The following is a 20,888-nucleotide window of genomic DNA, read 5'->3' on the forward strand; positions in this document are numbered from 1 at the left end:
AATTAGACTATTAACAATAATATACAATTATACCGTAATGCACCTGTTCTTTGTCTTTTGAATAAATGGATCAATATATTGTGTATCACAATGATCGCAAGAAGAGGACCGTGAGAGTTATTGAGCAGCAGCTGAACCAGTCTAAAAATCGGACACGTTAATGGAGCACTGAACTAGGCCATCTCGGATGCCAGGGGGAAAACATTTGTTTCACTTCGACTCCTTTCAGCTGCACACCCCTCCGTCTCCAGCAAAAAAATAATTAGAGAGAACGGCTAATAAAACGCTTGAGGTGGCGTTTTGAAAAGAAAAAACATAGGCCTACATTATTTTAGGACATGGCATAAAGATAATTATGAGCCTTTGATTGATATCCAGACATTTTTTGCGGAGACACATCCCTGTTCCCCACTTGTATTGGAGTGAACGGAGATATCTACTTCTGGGTCCTTTGAATCGAGGGACCCGTCCACAGCCCGCTTAAACAGCTGCAATACCAGGCTTGGCCGCTGAGCACTGGTGGATTGCGGAAGTATGCACTGTTCCCTGGGGCTCCAGCCGTTCTGTCGTGGGAGGAGAAATTATGTACTGTGGCTTTAAGGCCAAGCCTACCTTATGGCCACAAATAAAGACTGCTTCCTGTCAGTCCTGTCACCACTTATATGCGGATCGAGTCACTTGGAGCCCACGCAGCAAGAAGTAAGCAACCTAGTGTACAAAAGTAACATATATTTAATAAATATAAGGATTACTTTGGTTGGGGAAGACTGGACTAACGCCAATTCAGCGGTAACGTTAAGTCAGCTAACAGTCTTGGCTATTATACCGATCGATTATGAAGCGGAAGCTTATAACATGTAACGTACATGCTCAGTGTTATATGTATTAAAGCCTTTTGACTGTTTATCTTGTTATTGTCAAGCTGGTTATTGTCTGCAGAGTGTAAGGACAGACATGGTGGACTCGGAACAGGTCCTGGGCTGTAAGGCCCCGATGGGGCTGGTCCTGGTGCTTCTCCTTTCCAGCCTGCTGGGGCCTCTGGGACAAGCACAAGGTAAGCAACGCATTTATCTATCGAAGTCGGTAACTTTATGGACTCAATTGAGACGTTCAAGGGGATGACTGAAGTCGAATAACAACAAGGATTGCTCGTGTTTTACAAAGCTTGCTTAATTGTCCCATTGTATTATTGCTATATATAGTAATGTAATAATAATAATAATAAATGAAATTTATGTAGCGCTTAATAATGGTACTCTAAGACGCTTATGACGCGAATGTAGTTCAGGTTGTTTGACCTACTACTGTTTATATCTATTGTACATTGGTATTTCTTTTTTTATTTGTATGTTGTTATCAGGGCATCATTAAAAAGAGAGCCTGCTCTCAATTACTGTGCGTTAACACCAAAAGCGAATTGAGCTGCCAAATCACCGGAAGTCATTCACTTTCTATGGGCCTGAGTGACCAAAGCGACACAAGCGTCAAACGCTAAAAGGTGAGCGACCAAAAAAAGTTGAAGACGGCTGAACTTGATGCAAATTACTATGAGGCGTTTCAGCGGCAAAACACTGACAGCCAATCGGAATGTAGACGTTCTTTGCTTGCGTGGATCCCAGGAAACACCGAACACTGGCACTTTGGTTCCTACCTACTTTTTTGGTTCCTACTGACAAAATGTAGAATGAAAAATTAATCGCGGCTGTAACTGGGCACCCGGTGTTGTACGATCCGAGCCCTTCCCATTTCAGAGATCGCCACAAAAAGGCTCTGGCCTAAATTCCTAAATTCACAATAAAAGCTCCTCATTGACCGCCCTTTCAAAAATAAGAGTACGTTGAGATGGCTGGCCCTGGGCGTGGTTGGTTGGTCTGGTGTGTGAGTTAATGAAACGTTTGAGATTATTGTAAAATGGGCGCGATGCATGCCTGCTAACCGAGATCCTAGTATACTAATCTTCCTTGCTCTGAATGGGACGATATCGTTTTCAAATATCGAAAATACATACGTTGTGCAAAGGAATAATACGTTGTTCAAAGGAATAATGTACGCATAATAATGCAATAATAATGCAAATGAATGATGCATGGAACAAACGTGTCACTTCAATGCAGTCGGTTTCTGTACGGTTTCCGTGCGGTTTAGCACTTTTACCGCCCATTCTAGGGCCAGTTAGTGGCCTTCTTGGCTTTCCATACTGCTGCAACCCCACCCTAGCGGAAACACTGGGGGGAATTTGTGGTTTTGATTCTCGCAAGGTCTTTTTGAGCTTGTTTCAGCCTGATTACACTCTAGCTGGCTCAACCGAGATGGGAGAGAGAATGGAAATGGTTATTCTTGATTTTTTAATTTATATGTCGTGCTGTTTTAATCAAAAGTCGGCTGAGATAACGTTTTAAACCATACTATTGAATGCCATGTATCTTCAAAGATAGGCCACCAACAATTGTAAAACCAATTAAAAACTACTTGGATAATAATTTCAGCTCTGTTTTTCTGAATGAACGAGTTTATTATCTCACATAGGTTTTCATGGCAAATTATTATTCCGCTTTTGACTGAATAACGAGATAGATCCCTCAAAATCCCAAGAGGAGCTCTATTTCATAGAAGCAAATATGTCCTGCCAGTTTTATTTTGGTTATGCATTATGCTTCCATAGTTGGGAGATGCCCTTAAGTATTAGTAAGGAAAGGCATTGTTATTAGTTGGCCGACTTTGCGCAGGCACCTCAGGGCTTAGGGTTAGGGTTAAACCCGTCTGATCTGCTGAACATTGCAGCGTTTTTCCAGGATCAACGCCGTGGTGTGGGCCCAAAGCGCAGCATCTCTTGGGATTTTGAGGTAAAGCGTAATACATTCATTTGAGAAATACCTCATACTCCCAAGAGAAGCTGCGTTTTGGTCTGAGTTGTATCCCCGTTGTGACCTCCGAGGCGACGCCACTGGCCTTCACTGCCCTTTGTCTCCCACTTGTGTGAGACAAAGGGCGATTTGTGAAAACATTCACAAGCTCTGTTGATACAGAGTGGGGGAACCCAACCCCCTACTCTGTCATGAATAACAATGTCCCTTCATGTTTTCTTCCATAACTTATAGTGGCGGAACATTATATGAGACTGAATGAACCGTGTTTTATCTCTCCCACGGTTAATGTACTTTGGTACATTCTTCACCGATCGGTACTTCACTAATTTCAAACACTTTTACTCAAGTGCATTGTCTAGAAAACATTTCTAGAGCGCTTCTGTTACTTTAGTTTAAAATGAAAAATCTGGATTTATATTTATAACGTAGCCTATTTCAAAATGTAATCAAAGCACGAGGAACAATTATCCAAACCAGACCTCGCGGTCCGTCAGGTGATGCCAGGCTAATGATGTCCTTGATAGGATATTGGGAGACAAATGTGGACATTGGACAATATTTCAAACCTAACCCTTACCGTTGATATTGATATTCAATCCGTTTTTTCCTCATATCAAGGACTTTGTGGATAAAAACTGTTCTTAAGTCTGGATGAAAGCCAGAACAACCAGACTTAAAAACTGTTTTTATCCACAGGCCATCAGGCTGCTGAATGACTCTCTCAAACACTGATGACACCCTGTATTTGCACTATATTCAATACTGTGAACTGTATTTCTTTTCAACTGTGAGCTTCATTTGCACTAAGTACTTATCTACTAATAATATTCAACATCCAATGTATATATTCAAAATATCTATGTTTCAATGTCTTCCGGGGCCTTCTGCTGTATGCAAACATTGCATGTGCTAAACAGCACCTTATATTTAACTGTTTTTGTTTAACTAAATTCTGCTCTTTGTACAGATATTTTTAGTAGTTTAGTTTATTTATCTACTTTATTTTAAGTATTTTTTGTGTGAAGGGAATTAAGAATTTCATTGCCCAGTGCAAACTATGTTTCCATTGTGTATATGACAATAAACAATCTTGTATCTTGTATCTTTGTGAGGCACTCAGGGAAATATGTGTGAAACATTGCCACGTATAAACAGGACCAATCTGAATTAAATCAGCTCTCAATTACTTATTGAGATGAGGAAGCAAAAACTAGGGAATACTGTACGTCAAACCGAATTCTTCATTGATCCTGTCAGAAATCCAAAACGTTGGTTTATTGACATAAAATCATACATTTGTGGTAATACTCAATGCAGTTGTCCGAAAGGCTTCCTTTTCTGCTCTGCATGTGAAAGCAGCCTCGGGTGACACAGATAATGTGGAGACCATGACCTGTTCATCAATGCACAACACTGTAACAGTAAACAGTTATTAAATGCTAATGAGTTATTTAGCCAGGAGGGATGCATCATTACAATAGCCGGTCCGAGCAGTGACTCAATGCTGAAATTAATCCATCCAGTGTCGTTCTTCAGCCCAAGTCCAAACCTGATTTAATCTTAGGGACTTAAGTGCATTTAACATGGCAAGAACATCTACCACTATTACTCAAGTAAAGAATGGAATATGCTCTTGAATCTTGAGTACAAATGCCAATGTGGTCCTTTGACTTTTACTGCAGTAATTCTGTGTCTCAGCTTTTGTACTTTACTTTTACTAAAGTAAAATATCAGAGTTCTTCTTCAAACACTGGTTTACATTGTTTCACGAAGGAAGATCCCATAGACCAAGTAGACTAACATATGCACTTTCCTGCTAATGTTGAATATGTCATGTATTCGTTTTGGCTTATTGTGCCAAAATGAGAACTAAATTTTGTCTTATTGTGCTTTTTCATTTTAGCTCAAGATTGTGAGAAACCTATGAGATACACCATGAGTTTAACAGGTGAACACATCCAGAAAGAGCATTTTCCAAACGGATTAGTTGTAACATTTGAGTGTGCAACGGGATACAGGAGTACTGGAGGATCTGGTAAAACCACTTGTGCGGCTGGGACATGGACAACTTCGACACTTAGTTGCGAGAGTGAGTACTATTTGTTTTAAATGTTTACTGCACTGACACTGGGACTATAACTACATTTTTGGTGAACCAGCCACTGTGTCTGGTGGATGAAAACAATTAACTGGAATCCCGTAGCCCTCATATTGTAAGTAAGCTGTAGGCTCTTTGAGAATATCTGTAACGTAATGAAGGAATAAATATGAGAATTTGGGCCATGGACTGGTTTGAGAAAGCCATTCAGGTTTTGTACTCAATATGCCAAATATGGATGATTTCTGCTGTTGGGTGCAAGAATGTCAACACTGCATAGAAGATAAATCTACTCTGCCAAAATAAATGTGTATAAACCAGACACATGGGAGATGTCACGGAGGCTAAGTCCATATTGTTTTGTCTTTCATTTAACATGACATAACAATTTAAAATGAATTAATGTCAAGTTGTCCTTTCTTGGCACTTGTGTGTTTTTGATAAGTTAAACGGCAGTGTGACAGTGTCACAATATGGAATGGCGTGTTTTTGCTAGGGATGGGAATTGAATTTGTCGTTTTTTTGACACTGATGGCATTATCGATTCTTCCGATTGATTTGATTTCATGATAGATTCCTTATACATTTTCTGCTAAGCCTGCCTGCATGGCATTAATTATAACATAGAATTACTAGCCTCGGTAACGGTCGTCATTTTACAACAACTTATGCATTTTGTATTATGTTATGTACTTTGGTAAAGTTTTGAAGCAAGACTAATTTATAGTCCAAAATAAAGCCAGTCAGTACAGTGATTGGTTTTTCAAGTGCAGGCGAGTGAAACTCTTGGTAAAATAAATTAGGAGTCCTAAATTTATGTTTGACACGCCCATTATTTTTAGGAGTTTCTCCTAATTTTGTCACCTATTAGTTTCTTTAGCCCTAAGATTCTTTGTGAATACGGCCCCAGGTTTATATAGAATCTTTGTAAGCTTACACTGGTGTAACTATTACTAACTTATTTTCTCATGAGTACATTATGTGTGTACTTGATGAGATTTGAACTAGGGGTGTGCACGGGTACACGTGTACACGTGTAACCGGTTAGGAAATCAAAACCCTTTAGGAAAAATCAGTAAACAAGTTTACATATTTATAATTTGAAATTCGTCCCAGCCTTTATACCACAGACACTATAGAGTTTATAGCATGTAGCCGCGTTTTCTGATTACCGTTTAGTGAAACAGTAAGTTGACAACATCCTAATTAACACCGCAACTGCAAATGAACCCCACAGAGATAACCATGGCAACCGGTCAAACAAATTTTCTTTTTGCGATCATTCTGCGCGCGCATCCGCCGTGTTGATAAACAAATAACCCTATTGAACGAGGTTAAACCGAGTGAGCGCGACTGCAGTCCACTTAAAAAAAAATAAATAAATCATTAATTAATTAAAAAAACGGTTAACCGTGTACACGAAAGAAATGGGGTCGTGTAACCGTTTACAATTTTTTGTAACCGTTCACACCCCTAATTTGGACCATGTATCGGTTAAGAGTTTTTTGATATTTCTTGCATCCCTACTTTGGACTGTTTCTTCCTCTATGCTATGAAGAGTTCAATGTTTTGAAATGCGCAGGTGCAACTGTCAGACAAACATGCTGGCATTGATGAAAGGGATTGAAATGCTCAGGTTTACTACAGATATCATAATTTTGTTATTACAACTTCCTGCTCTGCTCAAGTATTTGTTGTAATTTAACTTAATTTAGCCTATTTTTCAATCATGGGTCAAAAGGAATAATGCAGACTACGTTTTTTGAGATTGGTCTAGTATTGAGGGAGAACACTCTCAGATGTCATGTGCAGCTCACTGACGTTTTCAATTATCTTCCTGCAACAACTCCACTTTCATTGAGCAAGACTCGCTTGGACGCAATAACAAACAAACCATAATCAGGTGAAAGGCAAAGAGACAAGTTTCATTCCTTTTTAGGGATCCGTTCCAAAATGATAGAATATAATCTGAGTCAGTGGCAAAAGCCATCACTTTTAGAGGACCAACAGCGATGAGTGCTTTTGCCCCAATGGATTACTGCCCGTTTACGTCGGACAGGGCTGCAACCAAAATTATCAGATAATCCAAGTTGAAAAATGCAGAGGTTTCCTTTTGTTTCTCTCGTATTCTGAGGCTGTATTTTTGATCGCTTTACTGTAAATCTGGACTTTATAATTTATATACTGCAGCTATTTTCTCCCATTAACAATTTGGAACCAGAAATTTTCTCAAGAATAAAATGAACCCATCTAGGTAATTTCCCTCAAATCTTCTAAGTCTTATTCAGACCGTGAATACATAACATACACATTTAAGGCTGCGTTCACACTAGGGCTGGGCGATTAATCGAATTTTGATTGTGATTTCAATTTTGGCGTAAAACGTTCACATACTAATATAATCGAATTTTCTTTAAATATTATTATTTTTTTATTAATGATTGCCTATTATACTACTTTTCTGGTCTTAATTTCTTTTTAATGACTCCTATAGAGCAACCTGACACGAATCACAGCACAAAAACCTATGTAGATTTTCGGGAAACTCTTCCTCTCATCTGGGCGCTTTCAGCATCAACGCTCGGTTTCGTCGCCCCTCCTGCCAACCCCACTCTGTTGTGATTGCTTACCTTCCAGAAGACCTGCGAAGGGCATTACCATACATGGAAAACCCGGATTGTTCTACGTAAATAAATCCCGGAAATTTGATCAAATGAATCGTCACCGACGTCCCTACTGTCAGCAGGGAATATGTCTAAATTCATGTACGTCATTATTTGACACTTTAGTATGGTTAAACATGACTATAAATCATTATAACAACGTGTATAGGTCATAAAAGTCGAAAAGCATAATAGGTGCTCTTTAAATGTTTAATAGAAAGAACAGCTGGAGATATATAACATTTTCCTTTTGACCATTTTGTGTATTTTTTTAAGGCGAAATTTCAAAGTTCTCAGTTACAAAGTGTTTTTGGGGATTGAGATGCTGAACAAAGACATCATGTTTTTAAACTCAAAAATAATCGTTTGAATAATTATGATTTCAATATTGACAAATAATCGTGATTATGATTTTCTTTCCATAATCAAGCAGCCCTAGTTCACACCTCACCTATTCGGACAGTTTAAACCATGGAGTGTTTTCCCCTCGTAGATGTTGCTTTAAATCAATATTTATGGTCTTTTGACTTTATTATGTGCTTTTGTGTTTTTCTGCAGAGTTTAATTGTGGGAGCCTCGAGCTAGTTAACGGGCATGTGGAATACAGTGAAGGAACCTCATTTGGGAGCGTGGCTACATTCTCCTGCAAAGACGGGTTGGTGATTAACCAAGTTTTATTTATTTGCATCCCCATTTGGTTATAAATGTTCCTTCAATATCTTGTAGGAATATAAAATATCAAGGACGTATTTGGTTCCTTTCCGTGCACTTAATACTAAGCGATGTGCACTTGAATTAAATTAGGAGGGCTAAGGAGTTGTTGACGGTTGTTTTTAGACCTACATTGTCTGGCCACAGAGATATTCCATACTGTGGGAATGGAAACCGTGGAGGTAGGTATGTAGAATGAGGTTATCTCAATCTATTCCCACTAATTAATTAACTTTTTTGGGTTAGGGTTAGGGTTTCCTTGCTAGGGTTAAGTGCAGTGGCGGTGGGTCAATAGAGGGCGCTAGGGCGCCGCCCCTCCGTGAAATATTCACTTGAATATATCTGCCAACTATTCATCAACTTTTATCATTACGAATTAAATCAACAAAAATACACAGCGTTTATCCTTGTTTAATTGTGTAATCGGATAAGGCAAAAGTTATGCCTTATTCTTATTTACACACATTTATGTCGTACTTTGGTGATCTATGAAGTATCTTTAGAACATTTCTAGGTCATTTCCAAATGATGTACCACAATAATCCAATAGTTTTTTTGTTATGTATGATCACGTATATTTTCTGTATGTCTTTCTTTAAGGTACATTTTGAGCGGGCGCGAGAAATTAACCTGTGGAAATACAGAATGGCTAGGCAGAACGCCGACCTGTTCAGGTTTCCATCATATAAAGCATATTTGTGCACATATTTAGTTACCATACTTTTTCGAAGCCCCCCCCCCCCCCCCCATATCTAATATCTATCTTGTTTTTTCAGTTGTAAAATGTGACTCACCGCCTTCAGTTGATAAAGCTGAAGGTCCATCTCCAAAACGGGATTTATATGATTTTGCAAGCGTTGTGAGATACAAATGTCAGAAGGATTACACCATCAATGGCTCAGCATCACTTAAATGTTCAAGCAATGGAAAATTCACACCAAATCCTCCAACTTGTTTAAGTAGGTTATAATGTTTTCGGCAGCTTTCCTTAAACCTGTCTCGATGAGTTGCATACTCTCGTTGGGAGCGTAACCAGGGAACGCATCCATGTTAACGCATTTCTATTACCATTTTTCTGCAGTGGTTCGCTGCAAAGCGCCGTATATTCCAAATGGTTCGCAAAAGTCTGGAGCCCGCCCTCCGTATGTACACAGGAGTTTGGTTGAGTACGAATGTAACCCTGGATTTAAGATGGAAGGGGAGGGGGTCATGACCTGCCAACTGAACAGCACATGGTCATCAACGCCAGAGTGCAAAGGTAAGGGCTGCTTATAAATGAAGTTGATATAAAATTACCGCATTTGTTTTGCTAATTCTGTGTTCCAAACAATTTATCCGATATTTTTGGGCTTTCCTTTGGAAATGTTTGAACTTCAGTTCACGCAACTAGTATATTGTTGGCTTTTGATAAGTTTCTGCCGATATTTTCTTCTAGCAATTATCATCACCACAACCCCCACTACCACTACTACCACCCCTACAACCATGACCCCAAAGACCCCCGCCACCACCCAAAAAGACGGTAGCGTTGTTATATTATATTATATTGTATATTATTAGGGGTCCACCAATACAGTAATCTGTAAATGTAAAGCATCAGAGTTTAGGCCTGGCCAGAATACATAATTTTAAGCTTTGAATATTGGTTTAGTTTTCCAAACGAATATTCTTCTCTAAAATAAATTCTAGTGCGTATCATTCCTTCCCTGAACCGACGCGATGGAGACCCCTGCCGCAGAATCATATTTTATCAACTCATCGTATTTCCTCAAGGAAAACTGGAATATCACGTAGGATTAGTGCATGGACCTCGTGGCTTTAGGATCCACTCATGGATCTGAGTCCTGCTCGGTCACATTTTAAATTTACATTGAAGGGATTTTGCTGACGATTTTACCCACACCAACGGTGAAGTCAACCACACGGGCGACATCAGGAGCAGTTAGGGTGAGGCGTCTCGGCACTCCGGGGAACCGGGGATAGAACTAGCAACCTTCCAGTTACCCCACTCTAACTCCTGAGCCAGATAGGTTCCAGAACACGTGGCCGTCGTAGCATGAGGGAAGGCCTACGAATAAGGTGGTCTGCTCCAATGACACGGCATAATTAGCGCTGTTTACACGAAGAGAAGAGACACGGGTGCTGTCGCGGATTACCGATCCCCATAACATTATAGAATGATGCGTTTGGCCAGTTTGATGACTGCTGAAACGTTGAAGGGAAACTAGGTCTGAGGGATGTCTCCATTACATTATTCCATCACTGGGATATTAAGACCAAATGGAACCGTACCTTTTTTACCTGGGGTTCCTAAATATGCGTAGGCATAAAAACTTTAAATGTGCATATATTTTTTTAATACTACAGCGTTGAATTTGATCTACCGAACAAAGAATATTCGGGCTCAGCCATAGAGATTAAAACCAATATCGGAGATATTGGTGTGAGATAAAATACCAGATCTATTAAGCTGCTATCTTGATATTCGGGTTGTTGACAGATAGAGCCGTCGCGTCTCTATAAGATAATTAATGGATGAACAACACGTTTGGAGTGAAAACAATTGTATTGGTGTATCCTATTAAAAGCCTTTGCCGTGTGTGGTAAAGTTTCCCCTTTACCTGGCTGTCTTTGCCGTCACACCTTTAGTGCTTGGCTGTATGCGTGTAGCATGGTCCGATGAATGATCCTTACTTACTCATTTAGCTGCACTAGCATTAAATGATTGCATACCATGACTGTGTTCAGCCAATGTCAAATGTGTCAATCACAATGTTCACAGATTCAAAAGGCGTTGATGTTGTTCCACCAAGGCCTCCCGGTAACTCGTGTCATAAATATAACTGCAAGAATTATTTAAACAGTCATTGAAGGCATTTGAACCCTTATCGTTTGGCTCATACGGGGAGAATGTACAAACCCACACCAAAAAGACATCCATTTCCTCCTGCTAGTTCCCTTACGCCTGGCACTAGGCGGTAGGCCTGGTCCCAGGCACCAGGCGGTAGGCCTGGTCCCAGGCACCAGGCGGTCCCAGTCACCAGGCCTGATACAAAACGCCGACATTGGTTTTGCAGAAATACAGTGTGAGAATAATAAGAGGTATTTCTAACATACATGCATGTAACCCTATTCTAGTAGTTCACCCAAATGCAATTATTTACCCTAAAAAATTATGATATGGGATCTTTAATTGCAGGGATCTCCTTTTGATACTGATGAATGATCCATCCTTACTTATTTAGCTGCATTAGCATTACATAATGGCATACCATGACTGGTGATTGACACATTTGACATTGGCTGAACACAATGTTCACAAGTGATGATCATTATGTAATCAGTCAGACAATGTTCGATCAAGTAAAATGCATCTTTGTTTCTGTGCTTTTGATTTTAGTTCCCCCTGTTGATCCAACAATTTCTCCCGGTAAGTCATGTCATTAAATATATCTGCAAGAATTTTTTAAACAGTCATTGAAGGTATTTGAACCCTTGTCGTTTGACTCATACGGGGTGAATGTACAAACCCACACCAAAAAGACATCCATTTCCTCCTGCTAGTGCCCTTACGCCTGGTCCCAGGCAGTAGGCCTGGACCCAGGCACCAGGCGGTAGGCCTGGACCCGGCCACCAGGCGGTAGGCCTGGACCCGGCCACCAGGCGGTAGGCCTGGACCCGGCCACCAGGCGGTAGGCCGGGACCCGGCCACCAGGCGGTAGGCCAGGACCCTGGCACCAGGCGGTAGGCCTGGACCCAGGCACCAGGCGGTAGGCCTGGACCCATGCACCAGGCGGTAGGCCTGGTCCCAGGCACCAGGCGGTAGGCCAGGTCCCAGGCCGGTCCTAGGCACCAGGCGGTAGGCCTGGTCCCAGGCACCAGGCGGTAGGCCTGGACCTGGCCACCAGGCGGTAGGCCTGGAACCACCGATGACTTATGTATACATGTTTTAAGTCCGAGCCTGGGGGAGTATTTGCACCCACTGAGAACCCCCCTCAATAAGGGCGTGAAACAGCCCAAACGTTACTTCCGTAACAGTCCAATCAGACAGTGGGCGGTGCTGACAGTGCAGAAGTCGGCCTCCCGGCTACCCGCAATGTTTAAAACTTCTAGAGGGTGTGAATTATTCTAACGCACGCGCAAAGTGTTCGACTCATCGCATCAGAGTGGACAGGCTGACCAATCACAGCAGACTGGGCTATTCGGGAGGGGGGCCTTAAAGAGATATGATACAAAAGGAACATTTTTGAAAGACGCTGACATTGGTTGTGCAAGAATAATAAGAGGTATTTCTAACATACATGCATGTAACCCTATTCTAGTAGTTTACCCAAATGCAATTATTTACCCTAAAAAAGCATGATATGGGATCTTTAAATGCAGGGATCTCCTTTTGATGCAGATGAATGATCCTTCCTTACTTATTTAGTTGCATTAGCATTACATGATGGCATACCATGACTGTGTTCAGCCAATGTCATATGTGTCAATCACCAATGTTCACAAGTGATGATCATTATGTAATCAGTCAGACGATGTTCGATCAAGTAAAATGCATCTTTGTTTTCTGTGCTTTTGATTTTAGTTCTCCCTGTTGATCCAACAAGTTCTCCCGGTAAGTCATGTCATTAAATATATCTGCAAGAATTGTTTAAACAGTCATTGAAGGTATTTGAACCCTTGTTGTTTGACTCATACGGGGTGAATGTACAAACCCACACCAAAAAGACATCCATTTCCTCCTGCTAGTGCCCTTACGCCTGGTCCCAGGCAGTAGGCCTAGACCCTGGCACCAGGCGGTAGGCTAGGCACCAGGCGGTAGGCCAGGACCCGGCCACCAGGCGGTAGGCCTGGTCCCGGCCACCAGGCGGTAGGCCTGGTCCCGGCCACCAGGCGGTAGGCCTGGTCCCGGCCACCAGGCGGTAGGCCTGGTCCCGGCCACCAGGCGGTAGGCCTGGACCCAGGCACCAGGCGGTAGGCCTGGACCCAGGCACCAGGCGGTAGGCCAGGCCCCAGGCGGTAGGCCAGGCCCCAGGAGGTAGGCCAGGCCCCAGGCACCAGGCGGTAGGCCTGGTCCCAGGCACCAGGCGGTAGGCCTGGACCTGGCCACCAGGCGGTAGGCCTGGAACCACCGATGACTTATGTATACATGTTTTAAGTCCGAGCCTGGGGGAGTATTTGCACCCACTGAGAACCCCCCTCAATAAGGGCGTGAAACAGCCCAAACGTTACTTCCGTAACAGTCCAATCAGACAGTGGGCGGTGCTGACAGTGCAGAAGTCGGCCTCCCGGCTACCCGCAATGTTTAAAACTTCTAGAGGGTGTGAATTATTCTAACGCACGCGCAAAGTGTTCGACTAATCGCATCAGAGTGGACAGGGTGACCAATCACAGCAGACTGGGCTATTCGGGAGGGGGGCCTTAAAGAGACATGATACAAAAGGAACATTTTTGAAAGACGCTGACATTGGTTTTGCAGAAATAAACAGTGCAAGAATAATAAGAGGTATTTCTAACATACATGCATGTAACCCTATTCTAGTAGTTTACCCAAATGCAATTATTTACCCTAAAAAAGCATGATATGGGATCTTTAAATGCAGGGATCTCCTTTTGATGCCGAAGAATGATCCTTCCTTACTTATTTAGTTGCATTAGCATTACATGATGGCATACCATGACTGTGTTCAGCCAATGTCATATGTGTCAATCACCAATGTTCACAAGTGATGATCATTATGTAATCAGTCAGTCAGTCAGACGATGTTCGATCAAGTAAAATGCATCTTTGTTTCTGTGCTTTTGATTTTAGTTCCCCCCGTTGATCCAACAAGTTCTCCCGGTAAGTCATGTCATTAAATATATCTGCAAGAATTGTTTAAACAGTCATTGAAGGTATTTGAACCCTTGTTGTTTGGCTCATACGGGGTGAATGTACAAACCCACACCAAAAAGACATCCATTTCCTCCTGCTAGTGCCCTTACGCCTGGTCCCAGGCAGTAGGCCTAGACCCTGGCACCAGGCGGTAGGCTAGGCACCAGGCGGTAGGCCTGGACCCATTCTAGTAGTCCCCCCGAATGCAATTATTTACCCTAAAAAAGCATGATACGGGATCTTTAAATGCAGGGACCTCCTTTTGAATCAAGGAGTACTTGTCACTCGCTCTGTGACAAATAAACAATCTTCTTCCTTTTTTAGGTGATTCCAAAACATCGTTGCAGTACTTGTGGTTTTTAGTTTTAGGTAGGTTTTATGGTCTTTAACACCTGCATGCACATTATTTAAGTTCTTTCATTATATTTCTCTGAATTGCATTAATCTTTCCGATTGAAGGTCTAAGGACACAGATTTGGTTGAAAGGTTCACATTTTAATCTAGGGCTGATAAATCATCGATTGGTGATGAGAGATTTCATTTCAGCCATTGCAAACGAATGATGTTACAATTCACAATTTCTTTTTCATGTCCAGCAAATATTGCATATGCTTGAGGATAATTAAGTTCTAACTTAAAGGTTGGGTATGGGATTTGCGAAACGCCAGCAGATTTTGAAAACACACAACTCAAATGGTCCTACCCCCTCTCCTTCAACGCTGACTCTGACTCCACCCATTCCAAATACATGGACGCGCAATCATGCACGAGCGCGAACACAGATGCGCGAGAGCAAGCCATTAGCTAGTTAGCTAGCTCCAGTAGCGCAGGATAACAATAAACAGAAGCTTGCTCTGGGTCACGAGCTTTGAGTATGTACACGAAGGGGTCGCACGGGGAGCGGGGGAGGGGAGGGCAGGGCGAGTGCAGTTCGACTGTTTGATTGACGTACTTACCGTCCAATGCCACTCGGAGGGTCTGGATATCATTGGCTGGGGTTTTTCGAGCCCTGCCCGCTCCACAGATGATTGACTTGCTAATATTCATGTCAGTACTTCTAACTCAGTGGCTGTAAGTGGGTTACGATAAGGATTTCAAGTAATTTTGCAAAAATGGCCCAAAAAAGAAAATTCCATACCCAACCTTTAAAAAGTGCAAATAAAAAGGTCTGCCAGCCTAATGCTCGATAATCTACGTGTGACAAGCCACCTAAAGGGTTTGAAAACAGCCCTTTAGCACCAACTACACACAGTGAGAGGAAATGATGACCAAACAATTTAGTCATTAAAGTGATGGACAAAAACGCTCACGATGCAGCTTCAAACCAAATCTTATTTTGCTGACAAATTACTCGGGATACCCAATAAATGCATTTATTTTTCTACAGAGGCCAATGCACGATTATTTTTCCTTGTAAATTCATACAACTCACCCTTTTTCCAAAATAGTTCCTATTATCATTTTTGCCACCGCCATTGGCCTAAATCTGAAAAAGAGAGGGTAAGATTTCATGTTCATGTTCATGCAGAAACCCTTCGCCTTTGCTGGGTTTCTGGACTCCTTGCTTCTGACTGTTTTGTGCTCTTGCTCCTTCAACTCTCCTTGCTTGATTTTTATTGCTGTTCAACTCTTTCTGCACACCAGCAATTAAGTACAATATAAGTCAAGCACTGGCTGTTGTGAATGAAGAGTTTTGGATCCTGAGGCGAGGTGAATGCAAAGTTGTAGTGTGAGTTTCTTTGAACAAATGAGGCTGTGCTCACCGAATGATGTGATGTTGCTTTAAAGACGTTTTAAAACATAAATATATATATTTTTACTAAAGAAGACCTAATCGAGGCATTATATTCAGTGTAATGTTATCTGATGTTTCATTGTGTCTTTAGGTCCATATCATGTCTCGGGTCTTGCATATTGCTTGTGTCTCTTTTATGTTAGTAACCACATACGTATGCCTTTCAGCTCTCAATCTCTTCGTGCTCCAGTTCCATTAGAGGAAGACAAGATATTGTAGGCTGGTAAGGAAGTGGATTGAGTAAAGTAAAGTATTCAACATGTCATTTGAGTAGGGGTTTGAGGATGAAATGCCTCAACCCCGGAAAAAAAAAAAAAAAAAAAGCTGAAAAAGCTAAAAAGCTGCATTGTAAAATATTTCTAACCATCAGGTTCATCACCTTCCTGCTGCTGCGCTGTATTTGTAAAAAAATTACGTGAGATCCTTCATACTCTATCTCTTTTTCCCCATTTTTGTTCCGGGGAAAGGTTGCCCTGACGATGTTCTACTGATTACCACACCAAGCCGAGAGGGAAGAATTATCACTGGACCAGGATTTGAATGTAATCTCCCGCCATATGCAAACAATTCAACTGGGGTCCACAGTCAATATAATTGGCACAGTTGGATGCTTGCCAAGAAATATAATGCATCCTGTATTCATCCATATGTATCTCCTGTTCTTCTCAATCAGAGGAGTGTTTTTTGGTGCACGCATGCTTTTCTAATCAATCTGGAATCTGTTCACTTGGCATCTGAAGGACATCGATCACAAAATCATATTGCTTTGCCTTAAGCATAGCTTACTCCAATGAATGCTTCTGAATTAATGCTGTATTAGATTGATAGTGTTACATTCAATTATTTATTTCTCTTCCACCTTCAACATGTTTATTTGCCACGTTTTAAGTTTTGAGAAAAGGTCAATGCGTTTGATAGAAACATTTCTGGCTGCATTTGCTGCCAAAAGTACAATTATTTGGTTGATTACTTTGCCATCAACCCTGTATTGTAAACCTTATTGTAGATTGATTTTTGTTAAGAAAAGAAAATGGAGCCGTTTTGTATTGCTACTCGTTCTTGGTTGGTCTATTTGGCCTTGGTCGTTTTGAACCCAATTTATGGTTGTAAGCAGATGAATTAAACACAAGCCCTTTTTGGAGGGCTTGTGTTTAACCAATGGGTTGTTGTTTAGTTGTGGAGTTGACGTTATTGGGTTGGATGTGTGAATGTAAAATAAAATGTTTTTTTTCCTGTGGTCCCCCACTCAAATCTCTAAATGTGGAGGTAAAACATTTATATTTATTTGAAATTAATAATCGCCCAATGTTTGAGGTATGTATTTTTTGACAATTTGCACTTATAGGCTTTGCTGGGGCCGTAGCGCCATGGAATTAACATTCTGTGGTTGTAAATAATTGAAATGAGGTATAAATATGTGTGCAGATCAAATCTGAAGCCTCTGATCATTGTGTTCCAATCGTTTGCTATCGATTTTCCACATTCTAAATGTGACAAAATGTGAAAAGCGAAATAAATCTATTGACGCCATTTAAAAATGTCTATCAAAATGGTCAACTGCATTAGTAATATCCATAATTTATTAGCATTGTATTTCATTGTGCCTTGACAACCATTTGATATGAACATGAGCTTGAAATTATAAAAATGATTAAAGTACTTCCGTCCACGTTCTGTGTTACTGTACTCTCTGTTTGAGTATGAAATGTAGTTAGTGATTCTGAGTCTTTAATATCGGTCAACAAATGGATTACAATTTTTACATCCATTCAGCATTTAATTTTCATTCATCACGTATGAATACCAAACATTACATTCCTGTATAACGCTTAAAAATAAAAGATTTCAGATGAATGCTTCTTGGCCATTAGCCCAATACATTCAGTTGCATTAAAGACCTGCTAGTTCAATTGAAGAGAACTAGTAATCTTAGAACTAAGGCCCCTTTTTAAACCCTTCTGCCCAACCCCAGTCTGCCCACGGGCCCGCCGCAGAGGAGCTCACCCTCCCGATGAGGTATCCTTCATTGTAACCGATTTCAAATGGTGCTAGAAACACAAGAAGACTCTGAACACCGAAAGAAATCAGTCAACCTTGGAAAAGAGGACCTTAAGCTTGCACTGCTAACTGTGTCACTGCTACTGTGTCAATGCCAACTGCGTCACTGCTACTGCGTCAATGCCAACTGCGTCACTGCTACTGTGTCAATGTTAACTGCGTCACTGCTATTGAGTCACTGCTACCGGTCAATGATAACTGCATCACTGCTACTGAGTCAATGCTACTGCGTCAATGGTAACTGCGTCACTGCTACTGTATCACTGCTACTGCTCAATGCTAACTGCGTCACTGCTACTGAGTCAATGCTACTGCGTCAATGGTAACTGCGTTACTGCTCAATGCGTCACTGCTACTGAGTCACTGCTACTGAGTCAATGCTACTGAGTCACTGCTACTGTGCCATGGCTAGCTGAATGACTGCTAACTGAGTCACTGCTACTGTGCCATGGCTAACTAAGTCATGGCTAACTGCCTCACGCTAACTGATGGTGTGTTCCAGATGCCTCGTACACCAGCCGAACGAGTTGCAAATGGGGTAATCTCCCAGCTTTCTTGCGGCATTTCACCTGGGACCGACCAGAAGTTTTGGTCGATTCTGAGAGTAGGCCTATACAGAGTTCAGTGAGGTTGACCGTACAACTCGACAACAAAAATGGCTGGTCCAAAAATTGGATTTATTTTCTTTGTATTCGTACCACGTTGGTCATTTTAATGTCGATTTTAAATGCTCTTACACACTTGATTAAATTTCTTCGTTATTCCGGTCATCAATTTATGCATTGCACGGTCTTGCTGTGCGTGAAATACAATGTAAAGTTGTGTTTTTCTTCTAGCTGGTTTGCTAGAGAGGCTAATGTGACTAACAATGACTAGCCAATGACATGACGCAATCGCAAAGACAAACAGGAAGGCTATAAGTGTTACAAGCCAGGAAATTACGCCACAAGAGCAACTCGTGCGGGTGGTGTAAGAGGCATCTGGAACACATCATAAGTCACTGCTACTGAGTCACTGCGACTGCAACTGCGCCACTGATTTCAAATGGTGCTAGATGGAGGACCGCACTCTAAGCCACCATCGGAAACCAGCTTCCAAGGGGAGTATTTCTGAGGGTCGGTTCCACCTGTGACGCAAACACATGGATTAAAGTTCTCCGTCGCTACGACGGATTTCCGTCATTTGGAGTTCACAGAGGCCACTTCACATCTCCGATAACGTCGGGACAAATTTACAAACAGGCGTCATTTGGATAAACTAATCGCATATTAAGGATCTAAATAGGTACTTTCTCGCATAAAAAAATATTAAAACTTAAGAAAGTGATGTATTAACAGCACTGAAGCGAGAATTAAAACAGCTTTTAGCAGCTTTACCGCTGCCGCGAAATGCATTCTGGGAAACTTGCATACTGTATACTGCGGTGCAGTCGGTCTGCTGTATACTGCATACTGAATCCCACATTCAGTATGCAGTATACAGTACATAATAATAATAATAATAATAATAATAATAATACATTTAATTTAGAGGCGCCTTTCAAGACACCCAAGGTCACCTTACAGAGCATATAGTCATCATACATTTTTTAATAAACAAGACATTGTGTAAAAATAAATAAACATAAGCAATAAGAAATAAATAAAACAAAAACAAGACAACCACGCAAGACATACCGCGCAGTATGTAGTCGGCAGTACGGTAGTATGCAGTTTCGAACATGGACATAATACACGCGTGTATTATGGCGTCATACGTCAACGCCGGTAAAATTGTCAAATTATATAGTGAGTATTTAAAAGGTCTACCGTTAAAATTGACTGAAAACACAAGCATTTTAATGTACATCCCGATTGTATATTAAATATAGCTAGTAAGCTAGTATGAACTCCCTTATAATGATTGACGGCTCTGATGTATCGGATATTGATAAAACACAAAAAAATAAATGGAGATGGGCATGGCTGACGGAAACGGGGAACGATGGCAAGCCTTTTTTAGAGAGTAAAATATGAGACAAGCTTTGCAAAAAAAAAATCTTAGAGTCTAATTGAAAAGACAACAAAAAAATTGCAATAGATGCAAAAGAACAGCTGTTTAAAATCCTCCTCCTGTAAAACAGTATTGGTCGAGCATTTAAACGTGATGGCTGCATTTGGTGCTGACGTCTTATACATTTGTATTTCTTAAGCAGGTGTCAATTAACCTAACCTGGAACATGTTTCACACACTGCACGTGACTTGGCTGTAGCGCGAATAAAATTTCAGTCAGAAGATTTTTTTTCACTTTAATCCCTGCGCAAACAAACTGAAACATTACAAAGGAAAAAGTTAGGCACATATGAAAAGGCTGACCTTAGGTATTTTCTGTGTTAGTTTGAAAGTCTCACCCACCAGATCATCAGACTCCAACCTAAGTGCTAGCTCCCCAGAGACTTAATACCATCATCCAGTGATACAGGCCCAGGATCCTCAGCCTCTCGTGGCTCTGAGTGCAACAACAACGTATGGTTTAAGGAATGCAATTCACAATGAAATGAGTGTGGAAAAGTTAAATGCATTGTGCAAGTACAGTAATGCTATTTGATATATTTAAGGAAGATAACAAAACTGGGACAGCTGGAATAGACATACAGTATCTATGGCCCTATTCATTTTCAGGGCCTAGGGCCACCCCTATATCTGAGCAGAACGCCCCAACCGGCCCTCGCTCATGTAATGTATGCCTATACAACTAATAACAATAAAAAATTTAACATTTTCCTCGTTTCCACTAGGGGTATCTTTGCTCTATAATTTAACAAACATCTGTAAAATAGTA

At 41.2% G+C, this 20,888-nt stretch overlaps 1 protein-coding gene and 1 long non-coding RNA gene across 42 annotated transcripts in view; one reads left to right on the forward strand and one right to left on the reverse strand.

Moving 5' to 3' along the window:
• Nucleotides 1-571: 571 nt before the first annotated feature.
• Nucleotides 572-20,888, forward strand: part of LOC115552772 (sushi, von Willebrand factor type A, EGF and pentraxin domain-containing protein 1) — a 147,976-nt gene continuing 127,659 nt past the window's right edge. For 9 of the 41 annotated variants that reach the window (XM_030369236.1, XM_030369263.1, XM_030369249.1 and 6 more), the window contains exons 1-7: nucleotides 652-789; nucleotides 940-1,054; nucleotides 4,771-4,956; nucleotides 8,187-8,283; nucleotides 8,940-9,013; nucleotides 9,116-9,298; nucleotides 9,421-9,597. In XM_030369236.1, the coding sequence (XP_030225096.1) occupies nucleotides 955-1,054; nucleotides 4,771-4,956; nucleotides 8,187-8,283; nucleotides 8,940-9,013; nucleotides 9,116-9,298; nucleotides 9,421-9,597 (817 nt within the window). In that variant the 5' untranslated portion in view covers nucleotides 652-789; nucleotides 940-954. Of the gene's footprint in view, nucleotides 790-922; nucleotides 1,055-1,360; nucleotides 1,499-4,770; nucleotides 4,957-7,631; nucleotides 7,731-8,186; nucleotides 8,284-8,939; nucleotides 9,014-9,115; nucleotides 9,299-9,420; nucleotides 9,598-9,774; nucleotides 9,862-11,739; nucleotides 11,770-12,924; nucleotides 12,955-14,151; nucleotides 14,182-14,538; nucleotides 14,584-15,662; nucleotides 15,715-16,176; nucleotides 16,233-16,464; nucleotides 17,679-20,888 lie in introns of those variants that run through there. The other 32 variants (XM_030369088.1, XM_030369106.1, XM_030369140.1 and 29 more) reach the window with 18 other exon arrangements.
• On the reverse strand, nucleotides 17,576-20,731 carry LOC115553339 (uncharacterized). Its single transcript, XR_003978440.1, has 2 exons — nucleotides 20,462-20,731; nucleotides 17,576-19,193 (listed from the first exon to the last, which is right to left on the reverse strand). It is a non-coding gene; the product is annotated as an uncharacterized LOC115553339 (long non-coding RNA).

This window comes from Gadus morhua, chromosome 1 (assembly GCF_902167405.1).
Source record: "Gadus morhua chromosome 1, gadMor3.0, whole genome shotgun sequence".
NCBI lineage: Eukaryota > Metazoa > Chordata > Actinopteri > Gadiformes > Gadidae > Gadus > Gadus morhua.